A 26,635-nucleotide genomic window follows, 5' to 3' on the forward strand; every position below is an offset into this window, starting at 1 on the left:
TGGTTTTAGCTGTGCGTTGTCTGTTCGTGTTATGGATTTTATTAAATAGATAAAAGTGCATGATATAGGTATTAGACATAATTAAATTGTTTTAATAAAATAAGTATCATGAAAGATTTGAATGTCATATTAGTTGAATAATATGCTCTCGTATGAACTAAACCGAATTCATAAAAAATTATTGGTAATAACACAGAAATATGTTTTAAAAATGAAAGTAGCCTAAAAATTGAAACACAAAATCTAATATACTCATTAAATAAGTACTAGTATAATTGAATAAGTTTTGCTAATATAATATTTAGCTCTGAAAATTGGTCAATGGATTAAGGAACTAAGATGTTAATTCATCTATGTATTTCATTACTCCCTCTGCAAAACTGTAACCCTATGACATAAAACCAAATTATTTTGGACTTAAGCAGACTGATGGGAAGAGATGAACTAGTCAACTAGTGAAATCTTCAAATACCAACAAATATTTGTTGTTCAAAAGAAATAATTCTAAAAAAAAATATATATATTCAAGAAATACAAAATTCCGAAATTCAAATAATACCATGTTTACTCCCATAATCGTCGCACATTTTATTCTAAAATCAAGTTTGAAAAGTAGGGGTGCAACGATATAGAGAAAAAATTTTTTTTGTTAGATATAGTTATTCATGAAAACAAAACGCATTCATGAAAAATAAGTTTATTTAAAAAGTGAAGTTTAAAATGGAACGCCAAACAATTTAAATTAATAAGTCATGCATCAAAATCCTTTCTTCAACTTTAAATAGAAAAACCAAAACTGTGACGCAAACGCAAGCCACTTGAATCTCTAACGGTAACTAACGCGTAACTATTGTCGTAGAACACACTTGCCATGAAAGAGTGCGGGCCATCAAATAGTAGGTGACAGAGAGCACGCGTTGTATGACTCGGCGAGATATCGATATTTCACTACGTGTGCGCACTCTATACGGGAAGCAACATAACCAAACATGAATGATTATTTCCATTAATTAAATAAGTGGTAATGTCCCAATAAATATTGAATTACTCCTTTAAAATACATTGTTTTATACGAAAAAGATACCTACACAATGTGCTCGGCATCTAATAGCGGGACCAAAAACAACATGCAACGTTTACGTGAGAAATTTTTTCATCCCAATATTGACGGCCTAAAATATAGGTGCTACTATTATGCGAGTGCGACGATTATGCGATAAAAGAGGGTATGTTGACCAGGCCTACATTATTTCATCTAAAGAAACTGGGAATAGAATTTTTTTTTGTAGCCACCAGTTACAGTAATCTTCAGAAATTTTGTTTTGCACTGTAGGAAACATCAACACAAAAAAAAATCACTGTGATCCTGAACTATATACAGATCTATACTTGTGCATGTTTGTATATATAAGAGTGTCTTTAAAACTTCAAAGTTTTTTTGCCCTCATATTACTTTTCTTGAGATCTAGATTCAGATAGGAATCAGCATGTCTACATGCACCTTAGTAAACCAATTTCCAGACTTTTTCACGACCTTTTAACAATTTTTCCTACAAAATTTATTATTTATAAATGGATGAGTGACATTTAAATTCAAACACAAGGCCAAAATTAAACATGGGCAAATTTAATACAAAACTATCTCAATTTTGCAGGGTACTGATATTTAAGTTATAAAGATAAAACACTTACATGTGCGACTTTAAACTGAAGTGAGGTGCCAAAACAAAATTTAAGTTAGCAAAAGAAAGCTGGAAATTATAAAGTTTCGTGACTTTTAGCATCACAGCTGTTTTCTTGGCTCTTGTGAGCAGTTCTTGGAGACTGGGAACGGAGAGTGTATGACCGGACGCTCACCGAAGGTGATGTAGCCGATGTTCTCGCCCACCCTGGCGTCGGTGTTCTGCAGCTCTAGGGGCGGCTCGCGGTGGCTGAACAGCACCTGGGGCGCCGTGTGGCTTGCCCTTCGGCCCTCCTTGAACTCCTGCATGAACACCTTGCCTATGACGATGTCGTCGTCGTCCTTGAAGATGGTGCTGAACACGACCGTCACGCGGTCCGCCTTGGCCTCCACGTACCTGCGCACGGCACACACCAGGCCGTCACGGCCTGTCCTGCCACGTCCTCCCACCGTCTCCTTCGCACCCGGCCGTCACAGCCTGTTCTGCCACGTCGACCCACCATCTCCTTCGCACCCGGCCGTCACAGCCTGTCCTGCCACGTCGACCCACCGTCTCCTTCGCACCCGGCCGTCACAGCCTGTCCTGCCACGTCGACCCACAATCTCCTTCGCACCCGGCCGTCAGAGCCTGTCCTGCCACGTCGACCCACCGTCTCCTTCGCACCCGGCCGTCACAGCCTGTCCTGCCACGTCGACCCACCGTCTCCTTCGCACCCGGCCGTCACAGCCTGTCCTGCCACGTCGACCCACCGTCTCCTTCGCACCCGGCCGTCACAGCCTGTCCTGCCACGTCGACCCACCGTCTCCTTCGCACCCGGCCGTCACAGCCTGTCCTGCCACGTCGACCCACCATCTCCTTCGCACCCGGCCGTCACAGCCTGTCCTGCCACGTCGACCCACCATCTCCTTCGCACCCGGCCGTCACAGCCTGTCCTGCCACGTCGACCAACCGTCTCTTTCGCACCCGGCTGTCACAGCCTGTCCTGCCACGTCGACCCACCATCTCCTTCGCACCCGGCCCAGCACAGCCTGTCCTGCCACGTCGACCCACCATCTCCTTCGCACCCGGCCCAGCACAGCCTGTCCTGCCACGTCGACCCACCATATCCTATGCACCCGGCCCAGCACAGCCTGTCCTGCCACGTCGACCCACCATCTCCGTCTTATCCTTTAGCATTGAAAGCTAGCCTTCGTAAAGGGCATGGAGTTAGGAATTGCCACGAGACGGCATGCTGTGACCTAGCTGAAGTCAACTTTCACCTCACCATCGCCATACTGTTCCACCCAAATCATTGTGGAAATGGGGCTTGATCACATCTGATGATCGTTAGTTAGCGTGAATTGGAATCTCCATTGTTCATAACACAGCCATTTCCAAAAATCAGTCATTTAAAACTTACACACTGCATACACTTCAGCCAATGTTTTATTGTGACTAACTAACACTGTGCAGGCCATGAGTTGGAAAAAAAAATTAACAGGCTTCACCCGGTTACCATGTAATCATGCAGACGTGGCCACCTCCTGGTTAAGGCAGATATCACACACTAACAGATTTTCAAAGACTATAACATAATGTTTGACAGTATAATTACAGTTATGGTCATTCCCATAACTGAATTTAATACCAATGACAGCACAGGGTAAATTATTTGCAGCTTCCAGTTGCTAATTAACATTAGAAATTAAATTATTTTATTTACTATGTTTTAATGAAACCAAATTTTTTGTAAACTATTCAACCGAAAAATTAAATGGCAAAAAAACTGTTCAAACTAAGATCGCATCTCTCTGCTCCTGTCTCTCCCTCTGACATGGAGTGGCTCCGGCCCTTAGGAAGAGTTTGCCATGTTTTACCTTAGCATAGAGTCTGGGTCTGACCATCTGGAGTCAAACCCCGTTGGTTTCAGTGACCCAACCACTCAACCACAATGGCCCAGAGAATATTCCCTTTCTTAAATTAGATTCATAACTAATTACCTCAAAACTGACCAGAGTTTAATTAAGTAAAATATTTACATGTTTATTAACTGCATAAAACAGTGGGCCTGTGCGGATACTAGTTTTTTGATGCAAAGTGAATATCGAACTGAATGTTTAAAATATTCGCGAAGTCGAATCGAATTACAAATATTTATCTTGGCGAAGCTGTATTATACTCATTTTAAAAAATACAAGATTGAAATTAAAAAAAAAAATAATCATTTAAAGTTTGCAATGTTTGAACAGATTTAAGTGAATAACCAATTGGGCCTTACATATAAAATCACTTAATAAAATTTATAAAATAATCATGAATAATATTAATATTACGGCTTCATAAGCAAAATGGAATACCTTTTTTTTTATTTTATTTTAGGTAACCAACTTTTTTCAAGCAACACACATGAAACAGTAAAAAATTTTTGTTAAATATTTTAATGAGCAAATCTTAGGCTTTCAAAGTTTTAAAGCTTTTCAACTAACGCGAAGCTTCACAACGGACGTGAATCTTGCATCAGAACCTAAACAAATAATAAATTTCCTGGCGATTCAAATCAAATATAAAAAGAGCATCGATTTATTCGCTTAGTCAAAGATTTGCACAGGTCTAACATATAGTAAAAATATTAACTGTGCTCTAACTGTGTGTCTACAAAAGCATAATCATATTTCACATCAAACTTAGTGCACACTAGAATGTTCGCAATTAGAAACACCCTAGTTTACTATGTACGAAAGACACTGCTTCTGTTAAAATCAATTTACAGTATTAATGATACATAGATATTTAAAAAAAAAAACCTAAATTTATATAAATATTTCAATTATATTTTGAGAATAAATATCCTAAAATAAAAATACAATGAAAATAAAATTCACTGTTCACATTGCTGACATAAAAGTCCTTTGGCATAACAGTTCCTTACTAATTGCACACTAACAATATTTGAGATAAAAGACAATTTATTATTAAAACAGAAGTTAGGTATCAATGCCTAGTAAGATTAAAGGAGCATAATCTTTGGGTTCAACAAATTTAAACAATAGAGTTTTCAGTAGTACCTACTGCTGCAGTAATTTGCTAAGGTAAGCAATACCATTAAAATAGTAGAGAACTAAATTACACAAGACAAAGATACAGTATTTACCTGAATAAAATGCAATGATTTTTATCAAAACTGCTGAAACTGAAAGTGAGGGTTGTAGTATAATCGCAAACCTACATCTTTGCTGCTGGAAGAATGTTTTGAACGGGACACTGTAGTGAGACAACTGTGTCAAGATCAGGGCCGGTGCCAGCGATGCGCCCAAAATATAAAGTAACGGCACTACTAGTCGGCACTTGGATCAGTATTAGAAGTGATTGTCATTTGTTTGGTCACTTGTGCTTTGTTTTGCATTGTAGGAAAATGAGATTTTTTTAGAAAATGGATACTGTAGAGAGGCATTGGAATTCTCAATTTAAAATGTCAAAAGGACTGAGACGAAATTACGATTCTAACTTTAAGATTATAGTGGAAAATCACACAATTAAAACACCACAACTGCCAAGCTGCTCATAAATATGACGTTACTGAAAACAATGTGCATAATTGGAGGGTGGATTTGCTTCGTCTCATGAACGCAAATGGTTTGAGAAAAGCATTCAGAGGGCCTAAAAAGGGACTGTTCTCTGATATAGAAACCTGCATGGTAAATTTCATCAAATAGAAGAGAGGAGATGGAATTGAAGAGAGGAGATGGAATTCCTTTTTCCCGATACGTAATAAAATTAAAAGCCCAAGATATTGCTCAAAAATTTCATTTTCCATGAACTAGCTTCAAGGCAGGTACTGGTTGGTGTGTGAGAATGATGCACTGTTGAGGTTTTTGTTTGCGGCGCAGAACACAACTAGCACAAAAAATGCCAAAAGATTTCCAAGAGAAATTGATTAAATTTCAGGGCTATGTGAGTGGTTTGAATTGTTATTTGTACAGCCAAACTTGAAATGCTGACGAAATGGCAGTATATTTCAACATGCCCAGCAACAGTACCGTTGAAACACAACGCGTTATAACTGTCACCGAACACACGACTGGAAATAAGAAGCTGAGAGTCACTGTAATGTTATCTGTTTTGGCAGACAATAGGAAACTGGCACGGTTCATCTACTTAAAAAGAAAAACTCATCCCAAAGAAGCGTTTCCGCCGGATGTAATCATTCATTGTCAAGAAAAGGGGCATGTTGGTCTTTGAGCGTTTCGGGGACATCCGACATCCGAGGTTAAAACTACGATAAATAATTTTAACACTGACTTGGTTGTTATACCAGCTGGAATGGCAAGCCAGCCACAAGTGCTCGATGTTGTCATAAACAAGCTATTTAAGGACCATCTTCAGCAACACTTAATGATTGGCTGCTTATGGGTGACTATTCTTTGACATTGACTAGGAAAATTAAGAATCATTCAGTTCTTCAGCCAGCAACATGGATTTCTACAGCCTGGCAAAGGATTACTTCAGAATCCATCGTACGCGGCCTTAACAAGTGTTGCATTTCCAAATTGCATGAATGGCACTGCAGACGCTGACAGTGTGTGATTATTCTTAAAAGCATCATAAACTGTTAATATATCTACAGGTATGTAAAATAAGTATTAATGTAAATACTATTTTTTTAGTGTTGTGACAAACTCAAATTTATATTGGCCTAGATAAGTTTAAATATTTAAATTTTATTGCATATTTAATTTAAAAAAGAAATTAAGTGCTTTGTCTTTTAACTGTGATTTCCTCTCCAAATATTTTTCATTGACTCTTAATCAAGAAGGTTTGGGGTCACATTATATTCATAGTCGCAATATCCTTGGGTAAATACTGTAACTAATTAATATAAAATAATTTTAATGAAAGAAATCATTCATAAATTAAATTATCTTAAATGGTTAACTTTTAGTATACTAATGTACACACTGTAAAGTGGTCAAAGGATTAAATCACTAAAATTGTCATCCGTCCAGTGACAGTGATAAGTGTTTTATTAAAAGATTCATATTTCTCTACATCTTTAATACAATCCATAAGAAAAGTCATTTTAACTTTCAGTACACTGACAATATACAAATTTACTACACCAGAGTACAATAACATTTCAAATTTACTGATGAATTTGAAGTACAAGTGTTTTAAAACTGAACGGCATAGTATATGCAAAAGTTTTAAAACGTACACTCAATATTTACTGAAATTAGACTGGAAAATATGGTTTCAATATTTTAATTTCAAATATCATCAGTTTTTGGTACAATTTAAATTTACTGAATACTATAAGTGTTTTAATTTTGATAATTAAATATATATTAAATAGAACCTTTCTGGTCAAAGGTTAGGCAAAACAGTAATAGCAATTAAAAATTTATCATTTAGTAAGAGTATAAATTTGATCCCAGCGAAATGAATTACATTAAGCTAGATAAAACAAACAACAAAGAGTAATAATAAAACTTTTCAAACATAAAAATAAAGTTTTGGAAACTTACAGAGTTTCATCGCTTCTGTAGTTGATTACTGCCCTTTTGTGGCCCTCTTCTCCTCTTTCTTGAAAATCAAAATACTTTTCAAATACTGATGCAAAACAATTTCTTTTTAGCAAACCAATTTTCTTAACTACCTCCTCCCAATTCTCTGGAACATTTTCCAGATCAACTTGCACCGAAACGTTGTAACCTGCACAAACAAAACATAAACTGCCTCAGATGATGATTAAAAAAGAAAAAGGAACTAAAATAAACCCACTAAATTCCCACATGTTTATACCAGCATACCTTTCTTACTGCATATGTAGTGGTCACTTACAGGGTATGAATTAACACCATATAGCTACCTTAATGAGGAATTGAATGATTCAAAAGTAAACCTCCACCACAAAATATTTATATATAAAGTTAGCCTAGACAATACCAATTTACAACAAAACAATATTGAAATATTGAAAAAATATAAATTTGCCTGGTTATAAATCTGCTACCATAAATTAAAGGCATAAATACTTTAATGTATGTACGTTAAAAGAGGGTGACTTCTTTTTTTAATAGTTGTTTATATGGACTTTGATAATTTGTAGGCATTTCAGCATCCGAACCATTTTTTTCATTAGTCTCTAAAATTCTTTGGAACTTTCAAGTAGTTACCATATTTTTTTTTTTTAAATAGAATGTAGGCCTACTGCTACTATTTACAGATTCACTCTTAGATTGCAGTACACAGCTTGCGGTGCACACTGTTGCCAAATCTCTAACACATTACGAATTTCAGGAGATGTGTTTTTTTTTTTTTTAATTCTGATTGCATAAGAATAATTTTAAAACTCATATTGTAATTTATAATATTTTATACTATCACACTTATAAATTTGTAATTAATTCCCACCTTTTTTTTTTGTACCCTAACTTAAAAATAGAAACCGTTCACACACATTTCCTGGTACAAATTCATACAATAATTATTAAGTAAACTTAATAAAGAAATTAATAACAGCACACACCTTTTAATCACTATCCCTACTGCTGACCAAAGTTGACCAAAGCTTCCTCAATTGCAATGTTCACACTCATGTTTTCTGAAAAATACTCAAATATTTTCAACACAACCTTAGTAGACTAACAAATGTAGTTTCTTTCAGGTGTTGCACAATCCATAGTTCATTTGTCATCCACGTAAACGCAGAAAATAAAATCACATATGTAAATAAATAACCTGTCAAAAGGATAAATGTATCGAGTCACGGGACACAATGCGTCACTTGGTTGCAAGACATGGCACAAACTGGCAGGCTGGTTTTCAGAAATGTGTGTCAAAGGAAATAGCTGAACTAAGAAAGCCTTTATCTTTGAACTTGCTTGCAGGACAGAATCCCACTTCTCCGAACACACTGTCATTTTGGTGCGAGCCTCTATTACAGCGAGCACTTGCGCTGATAAGAAAGTCTTCACAGTTATGGACACGAAAACTATATGAGCAATTGAAATGGTGTTGCTTTTAAAAATAAATTCCATTCATTGTGAGCATCTTTCACACTTTCAAACACCATATAACTTTAATAGCAAAAAACTTTGCCACTGATTAACTTTTGGAAGTGTCAGTTTCTGAGGAAATGCATTTAAGGATTTTTAAGAAAATTATAGAACCGAAACATGGAGCGTTTTTGTCTGGATATTATTCGGTGGCGTCCTAAAACATGAATTTATTAACAAAAACATCTGATTAAATACACCTGTTGGTTAATTTTGTTTGATGTGATAATTTTGAAATACCTCAAAATAGTTACAGTAAGAAAGTTGCTATTATTTAAATTTTTTGGCCCCTTAAAATGTCATTAAATATGCAAAATATATATTGCCTGATGCATATTTCGATGCTATACCATATGCAAAAAGCTTTGTCTAAAAAATACCATTTTACATTTTTATGTTATATGGCAACCGCACACTAAGAATCAAGGACAGCACTAACAGCAGTCGGCATACGTTAGAAAGAAAGTGCCCATTTACTTTCACACGGCAATCTAAGAGTGGGACACACTATAGGCCAAATTTAACTGCAAACAAATTTTCCAACACACTGTTAATTCTGCAGTTCTGTGCATAAAAACTATGATTACTATAACGGCAAGTTATGCCATGCAAAAAGCTGTAAAAATAGTCAAAGCATACCATCTTCAACTGGAGCGAGGAGAGAGCCGTACTCTCTTTTCAATAATTCATCTGCCCCGTGCTCTTGAAGGTCTTTGTAGAACTTTAGAGATATACTAATCTGAAAAAACAATCACATAAGTAATATACTCTTGAAATTTTTTGGGAAAGCATCAAACCTACAGAACCTAATATTTAACTAATTTTCTCAAAATTTTCATGTTATAGCTACCTAAGGTGTATTATTTAAATACAAATTTAAAAAAAAAAAAAAAAAAAAAAAACATTTATACAAACTTCTAATGGTACTTTTTAGTTTGGCTTTTAATCTTTTAACCAAACAGCACTACAAGGTTGTTAATAAAGTGACTGTAAATGTTAAAAGTGGATGCTTATTGGAAATAGGCCTAAATGGGATAAAAAATTTTATCTGCATCTAGAATTCTTTCCAAGGAAATCTGCCGCAAGTGTATTTAAATATTAGGAAACAAGTAGTTTTCTTTTTACCTGTAAACAATTATTGCCTCTCATACAGAGTTGGATTTTTTTTTTCTTGTCATTACTACTGGGGGTTTTTTCTGTATATTTCCTCTAATAGCTTTCTTGCATTTTTTGTTTGGTCACAAAATTTTCCAAACATAAACTTACTAAATTTTATTTTCATGTTCTAAAGGGCACACAAGTATCTTATCAACACATGTGATATTTTACCACTATTAAATGATATTTAGAAGACATCTTTTGATAAAATGCAAGAGTATTAGCAATGAAAATAAAATCAAAAATACCAACATTGTATGCTAGACAGAACCTTAATGTACTATTTGCAGCCTAAATATCTTTACTGTGGAAGTCATGTGTCTCCGTTAATGACGGAGGGGAAAAATTACCATTAGTACAAACTGGTTAAATATTGTTATGACATTGGAATATATATACAATAATAAATCATAGTGGTTTGATGTATTTTTACAATTTCAGTTATTACTATAATTTTAGCGTAAAATAAATTAAACAAGTTTTTATTTCTATTGAGACGTTGCCGTCGCTTTGGTCTCTCTAATGTTGCCCCTTTTAACATTATTCTCATAAGTATTTTTTAATTTATTTCAACTTTGTTACTTTGGTAACTTTCTAAAACTTTTGGAAAGTTTTTAAATTAATTTTCTACATTGCTTTTTAGTTTACTTTAATTTTATATTACTTCATTTAGTTTTTTTAATTATTTTTTTATGATAGCTTAACAACCATGGATGTCTGAAAATGTTCTGGAAAACTTAACTTTAAAACTATGGTCGCACTAAAATTAAAGTGTAATAGTTTATAAATATATTTATTTAGTATTTATTTTTTTAGTAATCATATTTTCTATTGCAAAGATTTTAGACTTTAAAAAATAAGGGTTTAACTTTAATTTGTTACCCTCCTGCCACCGCTCGTGTATAGAGGAAGGAAAATGAACAAACAAAGAGAGGAGAACGGAACTGTACAACTGCCTGCGTAAAGACCTGATCGCTTGAGCGGCGTGTGCCGTTTTAAAGCGGCCTACGAACCAACTGGTTTTTCGTGTCATCGCCAGACAAGTTTTCAGGGAACTGGAGTTTTCTTGATAAAACTTTTACGTGAGAGAACTAATGCATTTCTTAACGAACCGTGTGTTTAGTGTAAGAATGGGCCGTGCTACAAGTTGTGACGTGCTTGCTGTCGACGCTCGTCATGAAAATTTGCAACTGCCCTTGCCTTTCTTGGGTGGTTTGCCAGGAGAGAAACTTTACTGCAGTACAGGGCCTAAGGTACAAGGCCTTTGCATAAGGGCCTATTTTGAAACCACAGAGCAAAATACAAGGTAATTCGCAAACCAAGTAAGTGTTTTTAAACGAACAATTCGCTCCTTGAGTGCCCTGGAGCTGTTAAATCACTGTCCCCGTACTTTACTATTGCGAGTCAAAGTGCAAATTGATTCATTAAACTGGTGAGATTTAAAACCCCCCTCACTGGGAATATATACATTTCTTTATTTAAGCAGAAAAAACACTAACGGAAAAAAGTAATACACTAGTGTGTTATAATGTGCGCGCACTAAACTTTTAAATTTAGAAATAGGAGGCCTCAAATTTTGTACAAGAATCTTTTGTAAATTTTTTTACGGAGTATATTTTTTGTAATTGCGAGCTTTATAAATTATGCAGGTTGTATGTTGGCAAATTGTATATTTTAATCCAGTATATCAGGTATTTTATGAGTTTTATGCCAAACGTATATTTCCTTTGTGAGCGTAAGGGAAGTCATAGGCATGTTTATTTGAGCTGTTCTGATGGTACAATGCACTTTTTCTATAATTTACCTTTTTTGGCAAAAAGTATGAACATTGAAAAAAGACGCAAGTTATTTATGCGAGGACGTGATTTTAAAGCCTACTAAGCGAGGTAGAAGCTTACACTATTAAATGGAGGTTTGGTTAACAATTTAAAAATTTTCGTACTCTCACACACTTCTTATAGGCATTTCCAAATCCAGTTTTCCTGTAATTAGACACTTATGTGGAAGTGTCCACTAATGGAATTCTGTGTATTTGTGTGATTTTTATGTCAGTTTGTGGTATTTCCATAATGGCTACATGATGGGTATTTAGGTTAGTGACATTTAAAAAACTGATATATAAGTAGGCCTACGATGGAGTTTTTTTTTTAATTCAACTGGATCCTGGCAATAATAGTACTTGTGAAGAGCTGTGAAATCAAATAAAATTATGAGATTTAGCAAATTAAAAATAGGGAAATATATACATGGAAATTATTTGAATATAAGTTATTTATTTGCTATAAAAATTGTAATAATTTTCACATTGAATTTTTCTGCTTTTTAATGATAATTACCACTCAATTTTCAGGATTTCTACAGCAGATTTGCTGGACATCAGTTCTTTGTTGTTGTAACTTTTCTGTTTCAACATAAGTGGCAGAAAGCAGGATATTGTGTTGCTTTCATTTGAACATACTGAGAACCAAAATAACTAATATTATAATAAAAACAGGTTTAAACGAAAAAAAAAAAAAAAATGTTGTTGGGTTTCTTAAAGAACCTGGTTTCTTTTTCAATCCTGTATGTGATGTACATACATACATACACAATATGTCACGGTTCAAAATTTTGCAGGGATTTTGAAATCAAATTTGGGGACTTTACTGATGGGACTCTGGAATGGCTGCTCTGTTCACTCGTCGGCGCAAGTGGTGTGACCAGGTAACTGGGGCACGGGGCCGGCGCGGCGCGCTGTGGGCTTGCAGATCGCACATTTGTTTTGTTGTTGTTTGTCCAGCCACACGCTGGCCGCAGTTACTGGGGCGCGCCTGTCACAACAGGCCGCTCGGTGTGGCCTGCACATCTGGGTGGACGGGGTAGCTTGCTCAGTTATCCTGGTTAGTTGTTTGTAAATTTGGCTTCGATAACCAGCTTTTGTTTTGGTAGGCGCGGCGGTGCGTGGGAATTTAAGTGCATGTTAGTGTAATCTCAGAGCTCACTCAGGCGGAGGCTCTGCCTCTCGTCAGTGGCAACGAGTTGCTTAGTTCGGGATGTAATCGTCTTTAAGCTCACTCTGGGGGAAAGTCTATGCCTCTCGCCAGTAGTAACTAGTCGGTAGAAGAGTCACAGGAATCAAGAAATGTTCATCGTAATTGACAATGTGAGTATTGAAGTATTTCTTTTTTATGGTTAATAATAAATTATGGTGTTGATGTTATTAAGTTAACGTATTAGGAAGGATTAGGGAAGAGTTTAGTGAAGTTCTCTTTCTCACTCTCTTTTTTGTATGGTCGTTGAGTCGTTATTAACTTTAACCATAACTAAGAGATTGTTATTAATAATTTTATTTGTTCATAATATGTGAAGACTGTTACTTAAGACTGATTTTGGATATTTGAAGTTTAAAAATAAAATGTAAAGTCATTTTCATTTAGTACCTATTAAGTTATTTTTAAAAAATCTCCTTTAATTCATCTCTCACCAGACATCCCATATGGGATGACAAACCTATTCCCTTCGATCCTAGGTATATTAAAGTATCTTATTAAGTTAAGAGGAATTGTGACTAATGAGTAGATGCCAAGCGAGTATGTTCTCTGAGATACTGTTTTCCCCCCAATGAAGATAAAGAAAATGCATTATAGTTTTTGATGATTTAATTTGACATTTGATTTGGTAGATTTAAATTTGTTTGAATATTTATTAAATTAGGTATTTTATTTTAATAGTTTTAAACCTCGCGACAATATCAAATGGGTTTATATGTTCAGAAAAAAAAAACTTTTCAGAGATATTTTTTACATGATTTAAAAGGACTGTCTCCAACTATTATGTTTAATAAGCAACTATTAAGTGAATTGAGGCACCAAAAAACTAAATGCAAGTTAGCTATACGCTGCTAGAAATTAAATTTTCTTAACTTCTGGACTTTTCGTAACTTTCGTGACCTGCATACAGCCTACATTGGCCTCCAGGGTTTTTTAAGAACCCAGTTAGAATTCAAAAACATCCTTATGCATGATAATCAAGCAAAATCAATAATATACAAAAAACAAGACTTTCAGAATTTTTTAAAAATATTTAACATTTAACAAAGTGACTGAAAAACATAATATAAGCATTCAAATTTAAACAATTAAAAGATAAAATTAAAAGATTCAATAAATACGAATAACTTTATCAAATAAGAAGTTATTGTCACAGAATAAAGTATTATCTATTCTAATTAAAAAAAACAATTATCAGATTAGGTCAAAATAAAATGTGCACAGTTTGAAAATTTTAAGTTTCATAATAAAAGTCATAGTGCATCAATTTGTATGATAAATCATAAAAATTACAAGCATAGGGTGGTTATCTAGGAGAGAAGTGCATCCGGAAAAAAAAAAGCAAAAAAAGCATCTGAAAGTGCATTTTTTTACTTCCTGACTATTTATCTAATCATTCTGAAAGAACTCTAAGCTATTTGGTATAACTTCACCACCCTAGACAGCATTAGGTTTCAAGCAAATTTTCATAGCTGGATAAAATTTCTGCCACATTGAATTCACTACTTGATAAAAGACGTCCAAATGTTGTTCGATATTTAAATATTGTAAACTGTTGAAATTCATTTTTAAGGTGAGTTATTTATTGTTTCTTCGTAATTTGTGGTACCAGTATTGATGATTTTTTAACATTGGTATGTTTTTAAGTTTAGATTTTTACATGTGTTTTTCTATTCTTGCCAAAAATAAAGATTGTTGGGTAAATATTTACTTGGGCGGTATTTCCGAAAAAAAATGTTAAAAATCCGAAAATACCTTTATTTTATGCTCTTCAACTTCCTCTTTTCATTAAAAGTGGCGGAGGTAAGAAATTCCAAATACTTTAGGAGATATCGAATTTTTAAATTTCATCATATGCTCTTCAACTTCCTCTTTTCATTAAAAGCGGCGGAGATAAGAAATTCCAAATACTTTAGGAGATATCGAATTTTTTATTTTTGCAATACAAGACCTGTGGAAACATTCGAGCGGCGCCATTTTTGTTATTTTTCCGTGTTCGTGAATACGTGAATCGTGAATGCGTAATTAATAAAATGGTTGATTAGGTCAGGTCAGTTACATTATAAATACTTTCAAACTAAGGTGATATTAAAAATAATGTGAATTAATTTTAATTATTCTTTAGTTTTAATTATTTATAATGTAACTGACCTTACCTAACAAACCCGTAACAAAGGATGTACAGTAACAACTCACGTAAATTTTTTTGTTACTTATTACTTGCGCAACAATATCAAAATAACAAATAAGACTTTAAAATTAGAAACGTTAAAAACTCACCTAAGTTGGAGGCGGTAATTAAACACCGTTTTAAACAATAATTGAACTAAATAATCACGTATTAGTTCATTTGAATTCTGGCCTATCACGAACAATCACGTGACATCATTATCCAATAAAAAAAAACAGATACTCGTACGTAAACAAGAAACAATGGTGCACCCACGCCACAGGAATGCGCTGGTTTTGTGCTGAAATTTAAAAATTCGATATCTCCTAAAGTATTTGGAATTTCTAATCTCCGCCGCTTTTAATGAAAAGAGGAAGTTGAAGAGCATATAATAAAGGTATTTTCGGATTTTTAACATTTTTTTTCGCAAATACCGCTCAACTACATATGAAGAAATTTAAAAATTCGTTATCTCCTAAAGTATTTCGAATTTCTAATCTCCGCCGCTTTTAATGAAAAGAGGAAGTTGAAGAGCATAAAATAAAGGTATTTTCGGATTTTTAACATTTTTTTTCGGAAATACCGCCCAAGTAAATAAATACCGATTGTTGAGTAAGGTGAACTACATACTAGATAAAAACATAATGAATACAAAATATTAATACAGCTTACCTAATGTAACGAAACAGTCACGTGTTTTTATGGCATTTTAAATGCTCTAACTTAGCTGACCGTTTACGTAAATTTACAGTATTTTTAATATAGCAAACTTAACCAACAAATAAATTTGTAAACTACTTGAAATATTACACCATTTACTTTAAAAAAAATGCATGAAAAAAAGGTCAGCGAGTACAAAAGTGCATTTTCAAAGTATTAGTTTATTTTTTCTGATGCATCACCCTCATAGATAATTACCAAACATAGCACTTTAAAAAATATTTGGTGTCTAAAGGAACAAAACCAATTTAACTACCATAATGATAACTTAAAAGATTATACTTATATTGTAAAATAAAGAGACCTGATGTGTAAAAATGTATGCTAACTAAAATAACAGTAACGTATAAAAACGTACACAATTATACATACCCTAACTTTAGTCTTGTCACCACCTACATTTGATATATGAAACAGTACACCATCAAAATCTGCAATCGTTATATCCATTGACTCCGGTTTATGTCTGAAAATACATTAACAGGTATAATTTCAACTACAATGTTAATACACAAACATTCATTTAAGATTCATATCTGGAAAAAAAAACTATGACAGATACATCACCCATAACCTATACAAAATAAGGTCATGACACGATCAAGGGCATTCAAACAGCTGTCACAAAATGAAAAAAAAATATTTCGACCGTTCATATCTCAAAAAACTAAATAAAATTACTAATAAACGGCAACTACTGTCAATAAAAATTAAATAATGATATCAAATAAATCATCGATGTAAACAACCGCGCTCCACCCCTGCCGGTGATATCTAACGTTAACACAAAAAAAACAATGCACTTACCCTGCTAAAGCATTTTTGAACTTTAACGTCAGCGTTTCTTCAACTATTCTGTTATTGATCTCTAGCAAGATCATTATTTCTAAGTTAATAAAGGTTTCATAAAACCATGAATACTATGACTAATACCACCAAACCTATCTCTACAGGCCCACAGGGTGTATTCAACCGGAAGTTACGACTTTAACATGGAAGTATTAAAACCTCTCATTGGTCGAAAGGTTTTTTTTTACTTGCGACGTTACAAAAATTCAGTTTGACGCTAACGTAAATTCTAAATATAAAAAAAGAAAGACTCAGTTCTGGTGGAATATTTGATTTTTTATTAATTCATTTTATTTTATATTCTGTGGAATCTACATGAAGAGATGAAGTTGAATCCTCCGTGAAAACAGTCATATATATATAGGTCTGACAACATACCTTTATTTTTTAAGACATAGTGAAGCTCACGGCGGCCTATAAACTACCGGCGCTAGTATTAGTAAAACCCAGACTTAAAAATTAGATTTAATGGGATTTTTGTATAACAATTGGTATATTTTTAAAAACAAACTTTCATTCTAAAGTCAGGTAAAATTTAGGACTTTTAATTTATTTAGGAACTTTGTAGGGGTTTAATACATAGTAATAACAAGTGCCTTTGCCACAATTATAAGTTAAAAAATTGAATTGAGGTTGTGTATCCAAAATCTGAGATCTCCCATAAGAAAGCATAATTTAAATGTTTAGTGCGTATTTAAATCAACTATATTCGTTTGCTGTACATTCTAATCTTCAAGTAAGTGACAATCTTTCAAATGTGATTATTTATCTGACACCGTTCCGGCTGCCTCCCCGTCAAAGCTATCAAGTTTTGCGGGATGGGTCTCGGGGTTTGGGTTCGGCCAAGTGGCGGGAGGCAGGGACGTGTCCGTAGAGGTGATCCTTGGGCTGTTTAGGCCACCCAAGACGCCTTATACTACAAATGATGCACTCCGCTACGTGAAGTGTGGTTTTTATTACACATCAACCTCTACATGGTGCTATCCATCCCCTGGCCGCGACTGTTCGGGGTTAGAGAGCTCTGCGCGTGTACGGCTGTTCGGCGATGACCCCGCTTACTATGGAGAGGGGGGAGTTTTGAGCGAACAGTATGTGGCGGACGTTGCTGCTAAGACCTGCGCGGTGATGCGCAGTGATGCACGGCCAGTGGTGTTGTAACTCACGATCTAGATGCGGTTGCGGAATTGGCGCGAAGGTGGCCTCTCAACGTTGTGCGAAGACGACCAGCCTCTTCGAGCTCCCGGTGGGTACTCTCTCACTCGTGTAGCACAGCGCTACAGCAGGCCTGCCAATTGCGCGCCAGAAGCGCAGCGCGCGGGAAACAGACGCGGCCAAGTTTAGGACCTATTCGCACGCTGAACAATGGAATTAACAAATAAAAACATTTGATGAAATATATATTACATAGTTTATGTCTGTGAGAGAAAAAATGTGCCCTTGATGCTATAGTCCGGCGGAAGCACATTGCCACACCCGGCGGAGTGCTTCCGCCGAGGTGGCCGGTAGTGGTGCTAGCTGCGGGTCGTTCGGTGCACTCACACTCGTTGCACCATGTTGCACGCGCGGGCGTGTTCGTGGCACACGGCTTTGAGAGGCGTCGGAGAGGCATCGCGGCCTGTGCGACTAAGAGGCGCACTATCGGCTGGCGTCATATCTAACTAGAGCAGGGTCCGAGTCGTGGAGTAGAAAGTAGATGCCCATTTAAACATTCTAAAAAAGCCTGCCTGAATGGGCCCTAAGAAGCTAGGAAATGATATTTAAAGATTTAAAAGGATTGTTTGAAATATATTTTTCATTTTATTGTTAAATCAAGAGCGGCCCTTGGGATTACGCTCTAGCATCCCTCTTCCCCTGGAGTGGCCTCTTGAGGATCACGCTCTAGCGACTTTCCCTCCTTCCTCTTCCTCGATCCCCATGCCTAGCAAAAGGGCAGGTCGCAGGCAGTTCTGACAGCGCCAACACCCGATAGACAAGGAACAGCTGCCAGCCTAACAGCAGGGCTACTTCACCAGTCAACCTCTTTTGGTCGAGCCGAGCCCTGTCTACCTCCCCAGTCATTCTTACCAGTTCTCCCCTATTCCTTACTCTCCGGAAACTTCCCCAACCAGGTCCCCGCTCTTCCCAAACCCCCCAACCCTTCTTTCGCCTATCAAACCCCACAAGAGTACCCTGATTCTGGTCGAAATCCCCACCTCCCCGGCTCGCCGACCTCTGGCGCTCTACTCAGCGAGCGACCCACCTTGCGACCCGAGGCCACAGCCCTTCTCTGCCCGGCTGACCCGCCCGGCTGCAGGAACTGTTCAGCAGTGACGACTGATGTCGTCCCACCCCGGGGGTTTTTCACCCCCCACCTAATCCACTCCAGCACCGCACGCTGTTGCCAGGACACGTCAACACTGACATGTTAATTCAAATAAAGTACAAGGAAGAGCACCTACTCTGCTTATGCTAATTGTCCAGGTTCCCTAGTGGCAGTTATACATTGTGTCTCGGCTGGAGACGGCCAGCCCCGTAAATTATAATTAAGTTGACTCTTCATGTGTTCACTAATTACTAAAGTTTGTAACTGGCAGGTGTTTGCACGGTTGTCTTAGCAAATGTTCTGTGGTCTAGAGTCGGCCAGGTCCCTTATGCTGTTACTCACGTGGCGACATGAACGCATCACGGGAGTTAAATGAAAAGCTGCCGAGTTACGCCCTGCACCGTACTTGGTCCAGGGACTCGCGGAGGGTGACTGAAAAGGGTTTTGAAGAATTAAATAATTACCAGTATGACGATCAGTGACACAAAGGTGATGACACTCTGCAGGACGAACACGTCCGCTCTAGGCCGCGAGCCGCGAGGAACTGCCGGGGGAACATGGTGCCGGGGAGGGAGTCATTGTTCCCTCGCGCAAAAATCTCGAATTTACCATTATACAATATAAACTGGAAAACTTACGTGCTAATTACGTCACTCTTGTTTTAATTAGATTTGACGTCGTACCGACCATGACCTCTAAGCCCGTGCTCCGCACCGCCAGTACCGGATCCCGTTTTCGGAGCGTACCTCTAGCCAAGCTGGATGAGTCAAACGAGCGCCTTGGGTGTGACCTCAATAAACTCGAATAAACTTCAGGAAACGAGACCCCGGGGACTCGATTTCATAAAACAATCAATGAATGAGACACTAGAACAATAGTAATTATTCATAAGCATTAAGCAAGTGCGTCGTAAATAATCCGTGCGAGCACCGCACGAACAGAGTGGGCAACGAACCTCATTACCACTCGCCGCTGCCACTGGCCTTAATTACAGTGCCCGTGAACCTGATCAAGTCAGGTTAGGAGAAATCCAACCTATACAATTTACATTGAGACAATTTGTCACTATATTGACAGTCGCCAACTTGGTGCGACATTTCAAATCATTAAATAATACAAAACAGCTGTTAAGCCTTAAGCACCCAATTACCAGGTGCTAGATTTTATTTAAGCTCCTGGTATGTGTGTTTTTTGTTATAATTCAACCAATTAATATAATATAAGTTTTTGGCGCCGTCTCACAAGGGAATTGAAAGTTTCCCCCCCACCCTTGCGAGGCGGCCATGTTCGGCAGTCTCGAACCACTCCGCGCCGGGTCAAGACGTGTTTGTCCGTGAGCAGCCTTCACCTTTGTGCTCACCGATCGCTCCTTCTGTAAGTAATGTAATCACGTAACTTTCTAATTCGCTGCTGCTCACGTCGACTCGGCGCCTATTACGTGGAACCGAGCCTATCCCGACCGTCTTTTTTAGTGATTCCACACCACGTCACGGATCACACCACTTACGGTACTGGCCGCCTCCAGCCACAGTTTTTTTTTAGTTAATTCGCTGGCTCCAACGTCACGTAAATGTTACAGTTAATTTAGGGTCACGCTCGTCGATCCCTCTTAGACTCGTTAACTCTTGGCGCTGGCCGTTTCCAACAAACATTAATCACGTTCCCGCGAGACTGCCGCGGTAAAATCCAAGAGTTGTTGTAGTTTTGTGTTTTATTTTAAAGTGTAAATGTAATACGGCGTAGATGCCGCACAGCACATTAGCGTGCTTTGTGTAGCGACTTTGTACCGCGTAGTGTACGTGTAGGGCATACCAGGTACCCACGCGTACCACCGGAAAGTACGTGAATTAAACACCGTTTAATATACACTGTGTCGTCTACCATCATTCTGCACCCTTCCATCCTCCACACGGCCGAGCGCCCCACTCAGGATAGGTTTCAAGCCTCGTACCTGGCGGGGCACGCGGGGGCAGAGTACCCACGACCCACCATCAACGGCCTAGTATCGCACTAGCCTGGCGTCCCCCGGACATCAGCAGCACCACGACGCCCGTAGTGCCTGTCAGGTACCTCCCGGGCCTTAATCAGAGGTCGGGTGATGGCAAATTTAAGGCTACACTCAACTGGTTCTGAGTCTATTGAATTTATTTGTGGCCACACAATTAGCCGATAAAACATTCAAAAGTGGGGCTCAAGTTCGCGACTGTTCGCTTATTATTCAAACACTCCCCTCGCTGCACATTTTATAATTAATTACGACTATGATGCACTTTCGTGGTTTCCCTCTTTAATTATGGCCCCAGGCCGCACTGGAAATAATTTGCATTAGCGAATTGTCTTGGAATATTGGCCTAGTAATATGTTAAGTGTACTTGTTTAGCTTTTTTAATATCTTAACTTTTTTTGTGTCTTGGATTATTGATCTTAATTATTTTGAGATCACCTTGTTAAAAATAAAATATTGTTTTTAAACACTTATTTTCTTTCACAAGTGATTATACAATGCTGCAATTTCCATTGAAATATACAGTGCTTCAATATCACGTCCCATTTCCCATATTCTTCTTAGTCCTGCCAGATGTGAAATTATAAGTATTCACCTGTCTGCCTAAAGAATAAAAAAATATATTTGCGTTGAGACTATTACAAAAGGTAGTTCAGCCACGGTTATATTATCATTTGTTGTATCTTCTTTGGTTGCGGTTTAAAGGTAAACAGAAGTTTCAAAACATGGTCTGCCGATGGCTTGTATTTATTTTTGACTAAATTCCAAATAGACGTAGTTTATCATTTTTAATTTAAATACTTATACCGCACGTGTTATAATGTATAGATTGCTGGTATTGCAAAATATATATCGTCGTAACCTCCATAATGTTACATCTTCTGTATTCCCACCATGGTCGAATTGCTCTTTCTGCAAGCATGGAAATATATCTTTAAAATCTTCAGACTGTAAGTAGAATCATGGCAACAAATATTGGACTTGTGTGATATATTTTTAAAACTAGCTTTCTTTATTAAACTTTGGTATCCAAACAATAATTATCTCTAAGTTATTATACATATTAAATTCAGTTTGGCGGAATTTTTGGCTTGAATGTTTAGTGTAATGCCGGGATAGGGTCGTGATTTTTTAGTTAAGAAAATGCTGAAATTCGGATAATACTTATCTCGAACACTTAATTTATCCTGAATTTACGTTCTATTTACCCTGAAAACAGCATTTCTAAATACGTATTGGTTTCTGAGAAATCACTGTTTATTGTTTATATTACAAAACCTGTGCGTTCACGCGGCCAACATCAATTTTTGTGTTTCCGTACGTTTATGTTTTGGAGAACATAAGTCAGACATTGAGAATGGTCAATTAAGTTTGGTTAGCTACATTAAAAATACTTTAAAACATTGTGAATGGTTAGTTAGGTTAGTATAGCTACATTAAAAATACTGTAAAATATTTTTAATGGTTGCCTAGGAATTACCTATTTAAGATGTAGCTATCCTGATCCAACCAATTGTTCTCACAATTTCACAATATTTTTAATTTACCTGTACTAACCTAATCAACCGTCCACACTTTTTAAAAGTATTTTTAGAGTAGATAGACTATTCTCTAATTTCTTCTTGTTACATTATGAAATAGAAAATAGGACATCTTTCATGCACATTTTAATTCTGTAATATGTGCTACTGACGTTGCTAATGCAAGGAATGAACTTCAGAAATATTTGAGCCTGGGTATGGACTTGTGTGAACTGGTTGCTATGCTTCGTTGCAATTCCTAAGCAATCATTAAATATTTTTTACAGTATTTTTAGTGGTGATATACTAACCTGACTAATTGGCCATAATATATAATCTAAATGACCATTCTTATGATGTATCAAATTTATAATAATTTATACCGAACATGCACAAATGCGGCTTCTGAATGGACTGTTGTGAATGTTAGGTTTGCCAATTATGGAGTTCTCCATGTATAAGAACTTAAAAAAATGGAGATGCCTGCATCAATGCATAGGTATTATAATTTAAGCTATAAACAGTGATTTCTTAAAAACCAGTTGGACTATAAGGATGCTGTTTTAAAAGTAAATACAGGAACGTCTCTAGTTTTCGAAAAAAAGTATTTTCTGAAAGTTGTTATTAATTAATGGAAAAGCCACGATGTAAGGAAATTACCCTGGGATTGTATAAATTACTTAAGGGGCACAACAACGCAACACACAATCACAGCTCGAAAGTTGCAAGGTGTCACTAACCCTACAACATTTAAATGATAAAAGAATAGAAATCAAATTTCGATAATTTCTTAGTATAGGCCTAGGTGCTGTCTTGAAATAATAAAAATTTGTACAGTAGGATTTAGAGTACTGTTTGTTTTGCAAAACACCATAAGTATTTTAAATTTAGATTAGTTAACCTTGTCAAACCAACTATTGTAATTGTATATTATGAATGTAGCCAACCTAACATATTACTTAGGCCTACATGATTTAAAAGTTTTTTAGATGTACCTAACTTAACCAACCATTCATATGATTTTGCACTATTTAAAATGTAGGCCTAGTTCCTAACCTATCAACTGTTAAAAACAGTAAACTACTTGAAATATTATAATGTTGTTTAACAGAATCATCAAATAGAATTAAAGGAACTCAAAAATACCATTTCTAAATTTATTTTTATTATTTTTTTTTTTCAGAAGAGCACCTACTTTAGAAAAGTGTTCAATAGCGTCTGCATTGTTAACAGTTTTTAAATACTTATGAAAGATGCAAACGCAAGCTGCAAAGCAATAAGTGGAAAGTTGGATGATGCAAGTGTTGGGTTTATGTGTCTTGCGTAATTTATAAGGGGTATTGGAAAATCAATGAATTTTTTTGGTTTTGGGTTTCTTGCTTTCTTGTGTAATTTATAAACCTGTCCCAAGGCTAATTGAAAAATTACTTTGTCTATGCCAATGACCTTGGATCATGTTTGGAACCATTAACGTGTGTATAATGGACCCAGTTTTGAACCCCAGTTTGGCAAAAATGAATCAGATATTCAATGGGATTTTATTAAATCTTTGCGAGGAAATATGGTAATGCTTTTTGTTTCTATAAGCTATGGCAGATTCCTTCTCCAATATCCTGTTTTTATTTTTAGATTAATAGTATCTTTTGTAATTTCTCTGATCATCAGCACCTTTGGAAAATCAGACTCTATCTGCACTGTGCCAATCCTGACCTTGGTGGTGTTGGAAACACGCTGTAATTACTAATGGAACTGTTACAAAAATTGAATAATTTATTTTGGATTAGAATATATGAGGAATTAGAATTCTTGGATAGTGTACTGGGTTTACAGTTTGCATATATCAGCTTTGCTCTTGCCTGTCAGACCTCTTTTTTTCTCGTTACCTACTTTGTGCTTTTGTGCAAAGGGTTGTGAGTGGCTAGAGACAGTTGAGCTGAGCACATGTGAGCTGAGCACATGTGAGCTGAGCGTGACTCCGTGTGGTGCGAGGTACAGATATCTCAGCAGGTGCGCCTATCCAACGCCCTGGTAGCTATACGCTCACGCAATGGCGAGACTGTCAGCACAGAACTCAGTTGTGCTGATGCTCAACTGGATTTCTCTCTGAAGCCCTTAACATCTGCAGAGTCACCGCGCTGGACACGGGGACGCACCACAACGCCAAACGTACAATAACACCGAAAACCATAACGCCGAATGCCAAATTGACTACAACACTGACAGCTAGAAAACTGTCATTGCAGGACTGCCACAAAGGTTAGGTTAGGTAAGGTTAGCACACAAATTCATTCAGTTGTTTTTCATTTTGCTCTTGTGGCCCCCCCTCCCCGCAGCAACATTTTTCGGCGTTGTGGTACACAGCAGTTTTCTAGCTGTCGGCGTTGAGGTCAATTTGGCATTCGGCGTTATGGTATTCAGCGTATTGTACGTTCGGCGTTGTGGTAACGACCCGCTGGACACCCTTATTTGCAGTGGTAGTTCTCCATCGTATCACATCCTGCTCAATATCAAGTGTTCCTTCCCCATTTGATTTTTCAATTATTTTTTTTTTATTACAGGGCAACAAGTTGGAAATAATATTATGCCAGTTCGGTTCCAGTCATCAGGCATGTACAGAGCTGTCCAAAAGAATGGGATGTCTGTTAAAAAGAAGAGAGTCAAAAGATTCAAAAAGAAATATGCAGAGCTCTTAGAAAGTAAGTCAGTATCTTTTTTTTTTAACTGTTAAAATGAAATTTTAGCTGTGTAAGTTTTTATAGGCTTGAAGTTATAATGTTTGCAGATAAACAGGCAGTCAGAATTGTTTCTAAGGAACCTGAAGGTTTATGCAATCTCACTTGGGAGTACCTTGCGGATGGCCAATGTCTAAACCCAGTGATATCACATTACAGGAGGATTGAAAAGCAAAATATTGAAGTTTTGACTATGGAGTAAATTTAAAACTATAATACTGTATCTTGTTGTTTCCCATTTGGACTCTGTCAAAATGTAAGAGACAAATATATTCTTCAGTGAATTCCAGAATATTTTTGTTTAATATACAGCACTGTATTAGTCTTTTAAAACAAACTATTAGGTTGTAGGAAAAATTACTAAAATGGCGGTTTCCTTTAACATTTTCTTGGGCATTTTATTGGTTAAGATGAGCAGGTCATTTGGCCACCATTTACATTCCTTGGCTTTTTTTCAATGTAGAGATTTTTGTTAATTTTTGTGAATCATTATTTATGGAAGAAATGTAACATGTGATTGAGAACTGATCATACTATAATTATTGTACTTTATAAAATTGTGGTTTTTAAACTGTTTTAATCTATTTTTAAAAAATACTTTGTTGAATGTTTGCAAAATTTTAACATGGTATGTGAGAACGTACTCGCCAGCTGTGTATTGATGCTCATGACAGCTATATTGCCACATCATAATTATTGTCTTGAGCTCTGTTAACTATGTTGACTCAGACTACCATTGATTGTCATTTATTGTGCATCTATAGTGTTCTCCATAATCATTTTTACTGATCAAATAATAATTTTTATAGGCATATTACATTAATATATACGGGAAGAGATTGAATTCGACTGACAGACTTTAGTTGCAGGCTCATCACAACAAACTAAGTTAAAAACATAATAAAACTTACTTCTGTATTGCTCCCCAAAGGCTAAAATACATCTTTGAAAATGGAGCTGAACAGCATTTTTATTGTAAATAATAGACCAAACTTCTGCATTATGTTTAAATTAAAGTTCTCCAGCCACAGAAAATTTTGTTGATGTCGCAAAAATATTTCATTGAAATAATCGGGGTTAACACCTTCATTTCCCACATATATTTGTAACTTGTAACTAGATCTCTATTATTTCAATGAAATAATATTGCATCAGTGACAGAATTTGCAGTGGCTGTACAACTTTTTTTTCATTTAAATATGATCCAGATGTTCAGTGTTCCATCTTAAATACTTTCTCTATTATTTACAATAAAAAGTTGTTCAACTCCAACAATCTTGGGAAGCTCTTTAGACCATGAGTTGTTTTATGTACTCAACTTATTTTGTCGTGATGAACGTGCGGCTGAAATTCAGGCTCGTATGTAATATTGAGATATGTAGAGGGACCATGACAAGCCATGTCTCATGATTTACTCTGTCCAACTTAAGTACT

At 36.4% G+C, this 26,635-nt stretch overlaps 2 protein-coding genes across 2 annotated transcripts in view; one reads left to right on the forward strand and one right to left on the reverse strand.

Moving 5' to 3' along the window:
- Nucleotides 1-16,873, reverse strand: part of LOC134542748 (probable actin-related protein 2/3 complex subunit 2) — a 42,671-nt gene extending 25,798 nt beyond the window's left edge. Inside the window, exons 1-5 of the mRNA XM_063387248.1 lie at nucleotides 16,601-16,873; nucleotides 16,166-16,259; nucleotides 9,356-9,455; nucleotides 7,184-7,370; nucleotides 1,858-2,078 (exon numbers count right to left, since the gene is read on the reverse strand). Of these exons, the coding sequence (XP_063243318.1) occupies nucleotides 1,858-2,078; nucleotides 7,184-7,370; nucleotides 9,356-9,455; nucleotides 16,166-16,259; nucleotides 16,601-16,674 (676 nt within the window). The 5' untranslated portion in view covers nucleotides 16,675-16,873. The remainder of the gene's footprint in view (nucleotides 1-1,857; nucleotides 2,079-7,183; nucleotides 7,371-9,355; nucleotides 9,456-16,165; nucleotides 16,260-16,600) is intronic.
- Nucleotides 16,874-21,627: 4,754 nt separating this feature from the next.
- The window catches only part of LOC134542655 (DNA-directed RNA polymerase, mitochondrial), a 115,256-nt gene continuing 110,248 nt past the window's right edge, over nucleotides 21,628-26,635 (forward strand). Inside the window, exons 1-2 of the mRNA XM_063387074.1 lie at nucleotides 21,628-21,899; nucleotides 25,028-25,165. Of these exons, the coding sequence (XP_063243144.1) occupies nucleotides 21,770-21,899; nucleotides 25,028-25,165 (268 nt within the window). The 5' untranslated portion in view covers nucleotides 21,628-21,769. The remainder of the gene's footprint in view (nucleotides 21,900-25,027; nucleotides 25,166-26,635) is intronic.

This window comes from Bacillus rossius (genome assembly GCF_032445375.1).
Source record: "Bacillus rossius redtenbacheri isolate Brsri chromosome 9 unlocalized genomic scaffold, Brsri_v3 Brsri_v3_scf9_1, whole genome shotgun sequence".
Taxonomy (NCBI): Eukaryota; Metazoa; Arthropoda; class Insecta; order Phasmatodea; family Bacillidae; genus Bacillus; species Bacillus rossius.